Source organism: Tachypleus tridentatus, chromosome 9, assembly GCF_004210375.1.
Source record: "Tachypleus tridentatus isolate NWPU-2018 chromosome 9, ASM421037v1, whole genome shotgun sequence".
In the NCBI taxonomy this organism is placed as follows: domain Eukaryota; kingdom Metazoa; phylum Arthropoda; class Merostomata; order Xiphosura; family Limulidae; genus Tachypleus; species Tachypleus tridentatus.
In genome coordinates, this window is record NC_134833.1 from 63,860,906 (window position 1) to 63,873,325 (window position 12,420).

The 12,420-nt window shown below is 34.1% G+C and overlaps 1 protein-coding gene across 1 annotated transcript in view; it reads right to left on the reverse strand.

Moving 5' to 3' along the window:
* Positions 1 to 12,105, reverse strand: part of LOC143225317 (uncharacterized) — a 35,874-nt gene extending 23,769 nt beyond the window's left edge. The window contains exons 1-3 of the mRNA XM_076454466.1: positions 11,821 to 12,105; positions 8,652 to 8,951; positions 6,655 to 6,780 (exon numbers count right to left, since the gene is read on the reverse strand). Coding sequence (XP_076310581.1) covers positions 6,655 to 6,780; positions 8,652 to 8,951; positions 11,821 to 12,094 — 700 coding nt within the window. The 5' untranslated portion in view covers positions 12,095 to 12,105. The remainder of the gene's footprint in view (positions 1 to 6,654; positions 6,781 to 8,651; positions 8,952 to 11,820) is intronic.
* Positions 12,106 to 12,420: the final 315 nt, after the last annotated feature.

Consider the following 12,420-nt stretch of genomic DNA (forward strand, 5'->3'; position numbering starts at 1 on the left):
AGTATACTATCATTCTCAAAAACTAGACAACAATAACGTGAGATAACATACTTAGTATACTATCATTCTCAAAAACTAGACAACAATAACGTGAGATAACATACTTAGTATACTATCCTTCTAACAAACTGGACAACAATAATATGTGAAACAACATATTTAGTATGCTATCATTATGAGAAACTGAGCAACAATGACATGTGATATAACGTATATAGTAAACTATCATTCTCAAAAACTAGACAACAATAACGTGAGATAACATATTTAGTATACTATCATTCTCAAAAACTAGGCAACAATAACGTGAGATAACATACTTAGTATACTATCATTCTCAAAAACTAGGCAACAATAACGTGAGATGACATACTTAGTATACTATCATTCTCAAAAACTAGGCAACAATAACGTGAGATGATATACTTAGTATACTATCCTTCTAACAAACTGGACAACAATAATATGTGAAACAACATATTTAGTATATTTAGTGTACTATCATTCTGAGAAACTGAGCAACAATGACATGTGATATAACGTATATAGTAAACTATCATTCTAAAAACTGTGCAACAATAACATGTGATGTAACATATTTAGTGTAGTATCATTCTAGGAGGATATGAATAGTCAGTCTCTGTAGAACAATACACAGTGGATTTATTTTCAGTTTATTTAGTTTGGTTTGAATTTCGCGTAAACCTGCACAAGGGTTATCTGCGCTAATCGTCCCTAATTTAGCAGTGTAAGACTAGAAAGAAGGCAGCTATTCTTCACCACCCACCGCCAACTCCTGGACTACTGTTTTACCAAAAATAGTGGGATTGACCGTAATATTATAGTTATTCCACGGCTGAAAGAGAGAGCATATTTGATGGAACAGGGATTCAAACTCGCGATCTTCAGATTGCGAGTCGAACATCCTAGCCACCTGGCAGTGCTATGCCACTTGCAGTCTATTAAACTATCTACTTTCATCTCAGTTTTAGCTCCAGTTAAATACAATTCAGCTTTTTGATGTTTGGAATCTGAATAGGATTTTTTAACATTTGCTAATAGTTTTTATGCACGCCACAACTGTAACATTATTCATATACACTTGAATGTACATACATACATATATATGAATTTTTCTTTATAAAAGAGTATGAGATATGAAAGTTTACAGTAAAAGAGAAAGAAAAGAAATAATATAACAATTGTTTAACTGGTTAGAATCCACGTTATTATTTCAATAAGCCAAGAACAGTGAAAAGAAAAAAAATAGTAAATACAAAAATCGAGTTTTGTAAGGTCTGCGGTACACACTTCAAAACTAGTGTATGATTTACATCAAATCTCTTACACACTTTGAGGTAGTTTCAATTGTAAAAGTAACGGTTAGTTTATTCTGAACTTCGCGCAAATTACACGAGGACCATCCAAGCTAATGGTTTCTAATTTAACAGTTATAGAGTAGTGTCTACTCCTTTTCCAACGAATAGTGGGTTTCAAGGAAATATCATAACCCCTCCCACGGCTGAAAGGACGAACACGTTCTTCGGTGACGGGAATTCGAACCCGCGACCCTCTCAGATTGTGAGTCAAGCGTCCTAATCACCAGGGCAGCTGAACTATTAATGCGGCAGGGAAATTAATATATTTTCTTGGCACAGGTCCAAGTTCATAACAGTGGGTAATAGTCTTGTGATAATTATGAATTGTCCAGCAAATCTGATATTTCATAAATTCCCCCCCCCCAGTGATACAGTGGTACATCTGCGGACTTATACTGCCCAAAACTGGGTTTTGATACCCATGGTCGACAGATATAAATACAACGACATTTCTTTCCTCCTTCTCAAAATGTCGTAAATGTTTAACATTCGTTCTCCATGGAGCCATGGCCAGGTGGTTAAGGCACTCCACTCATATTCCGAAGGTCGCGGGTTCGAATCCCCGTCGTACCAAACATGCTCGCCCTTTCGGCCGTGGGGGGCGTTATAATGTGACAGTCAATCTCACTATTCGTTGGTAAAAGAGTAGCTCAAGAGTTGGCGCTGGGTGGTGATGATTGGCTGCCTTCCCTCTAGTCTTACACTGCTAAACTATGGATGAATAGCGCAGATGGCCCTCGTGCAGGTTTGCGCGAAATTCCAAACAAAATGTATGGTTTAATAATAATGACAATGAAACTAAAGGCTTAGGCCTGCTGTTTTACATTTCTCGATCGTCGGGCCATATAAGATGCTATATATACATACGCTCATATTCATTTTGATAGGCACTTTGTTTATTTTCCCTTTTTAAATAAATGAAAACAGACATTATCTATATCATCACAAAACCATAATACGTGAAAATATAAAGATGAGATAAAAGGTGAGTGAACGGAAGGTAAATCGATGTTGTGACATCAAAATGAACCACCACGCTAAGTTCTGGATTGTTTGAGTAGATCATGTTTCCCACTGTGTTATTTCTAAGATGTGATTTAAAATCCTCTATAGAAAACCCAAAAGAAATAAATAATCAAAAATGTAACTTTCCATTTACGAGCTAGCGACTCTAAGTTCCGAGGTTCGATTCCTCTCGATAGACACAACAGATAGTCCAATCCGGCTTTGCCCCATAACAAACAAATTAATGAAATTACACATTTTTTTTTTTTACGTGACTATATGCGTAATGAAAACCTAACAGTTCCGCGTCTGTCTTCGTAAACTGTCCTAAGCACACTGCAGGTTCATGTGAAATATGTAGTGCATGGTGTACGTAAATATGAAAGCTTACATTTAATTAGATAAGAAAACTCTGAACATTAATGACAGGACTTGAAACTATTAGCTAGTAGTTGTGTGTTCCTTAAGATATATCATTTTTGTCTTGCTAATTTCAGTACAAGTACTGGATAGAGTGCTCAGTATAACTGATTTTGTACTTTTTACTTTATTTGTTCATAATTATTATTTTATTATAAAAATTGTCCCAGCCTTGCCAAACCTAGAGAGTTATTATTGGGATTATGGTCGAAAATGTTGCTAAAAGCAAAAGTACTCAGTAATTTAATTAATTAACTGTACTCATTATTGGGTTGGTTTTTAGCTTCACTCTGAGTAAATAACCTCTGCTGACCAGAAGTTAATATTAATAACAAAACCTAGAAAGTGTTCGATTTTCTTCCTTAGATATATTATTATACGTACACGAACCTGAATTTTATCTTTTCTTTTATGGAATGTGAGTTGATAAAAGTAGAAAGTTAATAAATTTTGCTCATTTAACTCTAGAAGCACAAAAATCTGGAAAATTCCGACATAATATTAATAGTTCACTAAAAAGGCTTAGATGTTATTAACACATTTAAAATTTTCAAATTCCTATCGTTGTAAATAGGAGCTCACGTTGGTAATATTTATTTTCGTTGTTTTTTGATGATGCACTTTTTCAGCTTGGTTGAGTCACTGGAATGACTTTTGATATGAACATATATAAAATACTTTAATAATTTTATTTACATTTTGTGTTCAGCACAGTGTAAAGTCAATTATTTCTGAGACATTTCGGCTTGGTTTGGTGATGTGTTTTTTTAATAAGGGTTTCGAAAGATGCGACTGGTAGATTTGAAAATAAATTATTTTCAACTCATAAAAATTTATTCCAGCTGTTATAAAGTGTAATAACAGTGTGATGTTTTCAGGTGTTTTTTTTACGTACATTATGTTTGAAAATTGCGATACAAAACGGCAAATGTCCGTATATGCTCGCATTACTGTTTCAAGGGGTTTGGAATGTTTGTTGTAATAACTGAAATAAAACACTGAGAGCGTTAGTAAGTACACCACGCGTTAGTCATAAAACAACTCTGTAAAATCGGAGTAAGTCCTTAAAATGAGGTGTTTAAGCTTAAGTCGATAACTTTCAAGAAAAAAACACGCTCTAACGTCTTTACAAAACAACCGAGAAATGTGGTTTATTACCTTGCTATCGATCAGAAATTCCAAGTTTAAAACCAAGATGTTTAAATGAAACTAAAGTAAACGTTTCACGATGTGTTTGAATGTTGTAAAAATCTTGTAACGTAATCCTAACTATTATTTGATATAAGTTTGTGTGTAGTTAAGCAAACGACTGGCGAACCGCTGTACCGATTTTTTCCGAACTTGGTATGTACCCTTAGAATCTACCGGGAAGTAACGTAGAGGATAGTGTTCGTATCACGTATTTCCTCCCCGTGTACTGAAATGGTTTGTTACATGTAGATTTTATGAAACGAGAGTTAGAAATAAAGAATAAATGGGTTGGTCTTTGAATCGGGTTACGCATTATAAGTGTTACAACCATTTCCATGTACCCTGTATTACTTACGAGTGTAAGTGACATTACAGTAAGTAATACGTCCTGCTTCCAGAGAAAATGCACGATAAGTTTGAATGTATAACACTGATTACGAAGTTTCATGGTTTTAGTAGTTTTATAAAAAGTCTTGATTTAAGGGTCGTAAGGTTTCTTATCGTATCCGCTTCGACAATGCTTCAAATCTAGCTTAACTTTTCAATAATATGTTGATGTTCTTATTTGTTGTTGTTATTATTATGCGCCAAGCCATACAAAGGGTTATCTGCACTGTGCCAGGACTGGCACTGGAAAGGGGCCAGGTGGGCCAAGTTTCTTGAAATATCGTTGCTTCCCAAAACTACTAGTTTTAGCTTTACTTTAGAATATATGTCTCACAGCCCCAGCATCGACCTGAGAATATCTGCAGCCGGGACTGTGCCAAGTCCAGTACGAGTATCGAAACCGATTTTTTAGCGTTATAAGCCCTCAGACTTAAAGCTCAGCCTTGGAGGAAAGGCACAGTATCTTAAAGGAAACGATACATTACATAGCATTGAAATATAAAAGACATAGCAAAGTGCTTCTTTTTGTATCTGGTACACTGTGTTACTTTTAGTCACTACTACGAACACTATGTTATTATTGGATACTACTTCACAAACTATGTTATTATTGGATACTAATTCACAAACTATGTTACTATATCATACTTCTTGCTACAATTGGATTCTACTATTATCATATTCGATCACTGTTATATCGTCAGTAGTGACAATACAGTTTGTTTTTCTAAACTCAAATATCAATAATGGGTGTGTTCTTTGTATATTCATCAGAATAGGGATCGAGTACAGACTTTTAACTTATAATCCACAAACCTTAGCACCGGGACGCGAATTTTATGTTTAGTTAGGACTACATCTTTTCTACTTAATCTTATTACACACAGAGACCTAATTTGAATTTTGTATGTAAACGTTTTAAAAAGTGTATGTTTGAAAGCTCTGGCGATTTATATTAACTTTCTTTAACTTTTATTACGTTAATGTTTTATTTCTTATTATTATCTGTGATTAGTCATATCGTCTATATTAACATGATTTCATGTTTTAATTGTCCTTTAGAGACAAAATTATGCTGTGAAAAAGTCACTTTTTAAAATTCCCCCACTCCATTGGCTCAGTAACAACTCTAAAGCATTATAACGCTAAAACTTGGTTTTCGATATATACACAGCATAATCAAACTAGCATGTTTTGAAAAAAACACTTGCTTTTTAAGTATTTTCCTCTTGATCCTAATTTATTCATCAAATAGAAATGCGTGATAAAACACGAAATAAAACCACGTGTAAAACTTACCACATTTCATGACTGAAGTGATTGTCATTCTCGTGTAATGGAAGAAGAGGCCGATCTTAACGGACCGTAACGATGGCGTACGCGCCATTAATTAATGAACATTAGGTTTTCGGATGTGCATCTAACCTAGTTGTATATTCTCTCATTACGCGTATTTATACTATTATAAGAGCGTGTGCTTTTATAGCAAATTTAACATGAAACCTTGGCTCAATTTCAGATTATTTAAACCTCTGTAACGGGAACTAATCTTATAATTAAAATTAAAATAATTTTGGTTTGTACAAAACTTGACCATCGCAAGGACTTGACCTCAAAACTGAAAATACAGTTGGAACTCAATATTTACGTGTCATACTAACTTTTGAGATATTGAACACAAATTCACTGTTTATTATGTATTGAATTCACAAATTATAAAATATGGTGTTCTAACACTACATGTAAAATATAATAAATTATTTTGAACTATTCTAAACAATATAATATTTTTAAAGTTTTCTTTATAAACAGAATACTAGTCAGTGTCTATATCACCAGCAAGTAACACATAACTGAAATAATAGCCATACACCAAACACCTAACATGTAACGGAAATAATAGCCATACACCAAACACCTAACATGTAACGGAAATAATAGCCATACACCGACAACCAACATATAACTCAAAGGGTTGCAATACACCAACAACTAATATATAACTCAAAAGTTGTCAAACATCAACAACTAACACATAACTCTAATAGCAGTCAAATATAATAAACTAATATATAACTCTAACAGTGGTCAACCATCAAACACTGACATATAACTCAAACAGTTGTCAAACATAAAAAACTAATATATAACTGTAATGGAAATCAAACATCAACAACTAACATATAACTCAACCAATAGTCGCACACAACTACAAATATATAACCCAGATATCAACATATAACATATAACTCAAACATTAGTTATACATTACCTTTGCCATCATCATAGCTTCTCAAGCGGATGATCACTGTGATGATAATGGTGATGAGAATAAGGGACACCACTGTTCCAATAAGTACTCCTACTAAGGGGTTCAGGAGTAAACTGGACGTTGCTTCTGTGACGTTTATAAAGTAATATTACACGTATTTAATACATCTACACTTGTCCAATCATAAACATTTCATGAGTTATAATTATTAACTATATAAGCACCGAAGAAATATAACATTTTTCTATGTGTTGGCTGCTGACATATTTCAAACGAAAAAAACTAACAATAATATTGCAATCTTTCTTGAGAAATCATTTTTCACTGATCCTTACCTTCAAGGTAGACAAGGTTTATAGTTTATTTTTAGGTTAATTGTATATGTTGTTAAACGGTGATTCTTACAAAACTAAGTACATCTAGCAGCTGGTAAAGCTCTTTATTTAACTCTGACAAAACTCGCCGTTAATCTTGCTATAAATACACAGGAATTTTTTCAACCTTCTAAATCAAGGCGTTCAATCAATATTTTAATATATCTCCCAAATGATACTTTGTCTGCAGAACTGATTATCAAGTAAACCTTTAGTCGCCTTTATTAACACATCCCGAACCAAGTTTTACTGCCGTTTACATAAGAACATTTTTCTTTTGTTTGTTTGTTTTTACCTACGAACCTATTGGTTACACTGGAAGACCTATAAGGACACGATTGTAGACCATAAATTGGCACGATGTCAAGATGAATAGTCTCATTACATTTGACCTGATCGACTGTTTTAACCTTGTTCTCATTTATGTATTTACTATTGTTTCTCTCACAAAGTTTATTCGTCTATTAACTTGCAGGAACCAATACGTCCTGAGAACCCCCTCGCTCTCTCCAGACCGACCCCAATATGAGTCTTCGATTCCCATTTCTTTCCGTGGTTATTAGACTCAAGAAAGATAAACTTATGCAAGAGATATAGAGGTGTGAAGGACTATAAAAATAAAGGGAAGTTTAGAATATCAAAACAATATAAGTGGTTAAACCACCTGCATGACACTGTGGCCATTGTACTATCCACATCACACTGTCATGAGTATCTGTGACATAAGACTAGCCCATCTATCTTTCACATCACCCTGCCCCATCTATACACCTGTTTCTTTTATTCTGACCTGATCTCTTCTGTCTCACACCACATTGACTCATCTATTTCTGACATCACCCTGAACCATCTACCTACCTGTTTCTTATATACTGACCCCACTCTCTCACACCATACTCGATCATCTATCTGTTACACATTGATTCATCTATCTCTCACATCACCTTGACCCATTTATCTACTTGTCTCTTATATACTGACCCATCTATCTCTCATACCAAATTGACTCATCTGTCTCTCGCATCACACTAATTAATCTCTCTGACATCACTTGTTTGTTGTTTGTTGGGTTATTCGCTTGAAGATAAGTACAAAGCTACACAATAGGATGTCTGTATTCTGCTCACCAAGGTTATTGAAACACGGTTTTTAGCGTTATAAGTTCGCAGACATACCGCTGTGCCACTGGAAAGGGATCTGTAGCAATACACTGATCCATCTATCTACATAGATACGTTTCGTACATAGGCATGTGTGAAACGTATGTGCCACTTCAACCCCACATAAAAATTTCCACTAATGTTTTTGAAATAGCATCAATGAAAGTGACAACATAATTAAAGATATAGACAGTAGATAAAAAAAACACTTATTAGAAGGCTTATATCACTCCAGGTGTATATACAAACAAACAGATGTAAAACATTCTATCTCTTAGCCTTTTTTTAATATTCGTGTATTCTAAGAGAAAGAAAAATACTTTAGTGATTAAGTGTAAGCCGTCAGCCAAACTGCCCTTTATGAAACAGACTGGTATCCGTGATAACGTGTAATTTCACTGAGCACTTTTAATGAACTTCCTACCGAGTAAAAGAGTCCTAACACTTTGTTTGTGCAACTCACCAACATAATTCTGTGTAACCGGTTTCGTTTTTGCGGTAAGTACTACAGGAGAGCTTTTCCCTTTAGTATTAGCTGAGTACAGGAGAAGAATGAAACGGGATCCTTCCAGTAGCTCAAAAACATGAAACTCAGGCTTAGAATTACTTGTAATATTGGCAGTTAGGCGTTCCAGTTTAGCATTATAAACCTCCAGGAAGAAATATTGCTGTAAACCGCCATCATAACCAGCGACACATTCCAAATGGATAGATTCAGCCGTCGTATTAGAAATTGTGCAGTTTTTCAAAGGCTCTGGAGGACCTATAAAAGTACAGCTTCAATAAAAATATGGCAATTAAAAGTATAAATGTGACTTAGTGTGAAAACGAAAAATGGTAAAACTGATACCATGAAAAATGGCTAATGCGCGTTAGACTCATATATACAATCATTTGTAAACATATTTATAAACTGTACATACATGTAATAAACTGTTATATACAATAATTGGAAAACATAATTATACACTGTACAAATATCTGACAAACTATTGTAAACTGTTTGGAAACATTTTCATATCGTGGTGTACCACGTACCGAAAGTAAACAGACGTGTTTCACATAATTTTGAATCCAATCTTCTATGTTGTACACAAATGTTTTGTATCAATCCCCTTTTTCAGCTGGTATGGACATTTTAGGATTACGGCCGAAAACATCGTTATGAGAAAGGGTACCAGTTGACAATTTAGTGCAATTTAATCGTTGAAGGCTTGATTTGTGGAAACAAGTACATTTAATCAGTTTGTATCCAACACTTAGTTTTAAAACTGCTTTTTAACGCTACCCAATTAATATTTATATGATTACCTTAATTTTGATCAGAAGTTATTAATAACATGTTGAAAGTTTTTACTGAAAAATAGTGCTTTCGAGTTTGTTTCCTTTTTTAAACAGATATGCATTGTTTTTGTACTTTGTGAATAGTTATTTATACGCTTTACTGAACATTGTTAATAGGCCTTATTTTGTTTTTCTGTCGTCAGCCGCCACACATTTCCAATCTCATACTGATTGCGAAAGTTTTAATTATATACGCATTTACAGAACTAATTACTTTAATGAATACATAACAGGTTAAAACGTTTGACATAACTCATTCCATATACAAAGACAAACAAGTACTAATGGCATAGCTTATGCATAAATATAAGCCTTATTAGAAATTAAAGGCGGAAAAACTGTGTATGAACATAGAGGGATATCATGCAGATGATAAATACCTGGTCCTTAATGAACGAATTTGTCGTTTCTAATGAACACACAATTATCCATTAATATGGTTAGTAGCGTCTGGAACTCAACATTTTAGGCTTAGGGCAGCGCCACCTACGTTTATTTTGACTTCATATTTGAATTCAGAAATACAAAACGCACGAGGCAACAATTCATATGAAATGTAGATTAAAAACGAGTAAATAATGGAACCCTAGACGCGAGTAGACCTCATTTTAGATGTTAATCAAAAATTTCCGAAGTCTCTAAATTTATAAGGTTCTATAACTAGAAAATGCTATTATAAGAATTTCAAGTTAATTTCAATTTAGAAATATAATAATGTTTTGTTGTTTTTATTTTCTGCTGCACGTGCAATCACTATAGTAGAGGTATTTTCTATGCAGAAAACAAACACGTCTTTCGTGCATTCGTATAATCTTGGACAAAACTGTAAAACGATCACTATTCAGCTGAAACCGTATTACTTCAATTTCAGACGCCCTCTAATATAAAACGCACTCACTTTTAAAAAGGGAGTTTGAGTAATAAATAATTTTGGATGGTAATTAGAAAGTAGTAAATATGTTTCAAAAGAGTCTATTAACGAATACAAATGTTAATAGTATATTTAACATGAAATATAATAAAAATATATATCAAATATACATGAAATTTAAAATGTTCATAACAATAATGATTCTTTATTTAATCAGAATGTTATTTCGATGTTTCTTCTGACTCACTGTTATGTTCCGAAATTGAAATATCTTCATCGTTTGATTCACTATTGTCCGAAAGAATAACATCTTAAGTTCTATCTTTCGCATCGTCAAAACTTGAGGGCAATTTTTCACTAAGTGTTGTTCTTAAACCTTCTCTTTTCATAAATTTCAGGCCCGCCATGGCCAGATGGTTAAAGCACTCGACCCATAATCTGAGGGTCGCGGGTTGGAATCCCCGTTACACCAAACATGCTCGCCCTTTCAGCCATGGGAACGTTATAATGTGACGGTCAATCCCACTATTCGTTGGTAATGTGCAACTCAAGAGTCGGCGGTGAGTGGTGATGACTAGCTGCCTTCCTTCTAGTCTTACACTGCTAAATTAGGGACGGCTAGCGCAGATAGCCCTCGTATAGATTTGCATGGAATTCAAAATAAACCAATCATAAATTTCTCACACCAGCCACGATTAGCCTTGAAATAAATACCTCTATTTCCTGCACATTCTTTTCCTTTTAATATTAAGACTTCTCTCATTACAGGCAGTCTTCTACTTCGTAACTCTTTGAAATATGTTAAAACGACGGCATCAATTTCAAGATGTCTTTATTTTCTTCGGCCAGAAAATGACCTTGTACTTTTCTTGCATGAAAATAACTTAGTTTTCATACCACGCCAACGACGTACATTTGTCTCAATCAATGCATATTTTTTACCGTTTGCACTATTCCCAATCTGTTCGGCACACAAAATAACTTTTCTTTCGAATTTGGCATCGTACGTAAAACGCTTTTCTAAGGGTGAAAAACGTAACAAAAATAAAAATCATAATAAAATAGAATATCAAAAGGAAAGTCAGACTTCGACTAAGGACGGTGATATCCAACTACACCGCTAGAGGCGCTGACATCGTAAATTTGACGTTTTGTACGTAATTTTTTTTAGTATTTTTAAAATACGTTCTTTTTAAAATATCGTCCAATCTGTTTGTTAATGCAGGATTTTTTCGAAAATCTTTGTTGTTTGAGGAAAATAATGTTTTCAAAACTTTTGAAAAGCGAAAATAATACCTCAAATTTAAGACGCACCCTAATTTTCAGTTCGGAAAAATGTGAAAAAGTATGTCTTAAATTTGAAGTAATACAGTATATCTAGACTTTTCTGTTGTGGGCTTTTATGGCTGGTACTTACTAATAAACACTAATGAAAAGACACAAGGCTCTCGCTGGATGCCAATGTGATTTCGTCCCCAGCAGTAGAGAGATGAATAGTCGCGTTTTTCTTTCGGAGTGAAATATGCAATACTCTTGAGTCCTGCGGTGCTGTTGTAGTTTAGTACCTCCTGTCCAGCACTCGAGTTGTTAAAACTCCAGCGGAAAGAAAAAGCAGGAGGGTCCGCTTCAACGTGACACGTAAAGAAGGCAGTTTCATTCACCGAAAGCCCATAAACTTTCTTCTGCCCCATACTACAGACTGGTGCAACTGGAAGAAACAGTTCTATATCACAATTAAAGAACAAGAAGAGAATTAAACAAACTAAGTTGTCCGGGGAAGAACAAATGTAATAGAAAAGAAAAATTACATTTGACAGCTTGGTCCTTAAAACTCCAAGCTCGTTACAAAATACCTACTTTATAGAGTAAACTTTTCTGCCAAGAAGTATCGAGTAAAAGCAATTTAAAACATTCGTAACGAAACTAAGCCTAACCGACAAGAAATGAATCATACACGTAAAGCGTTATATGGTTACATACAGTTACATTTAAAAAGTGTCGTAAAGTTTAAACTTAT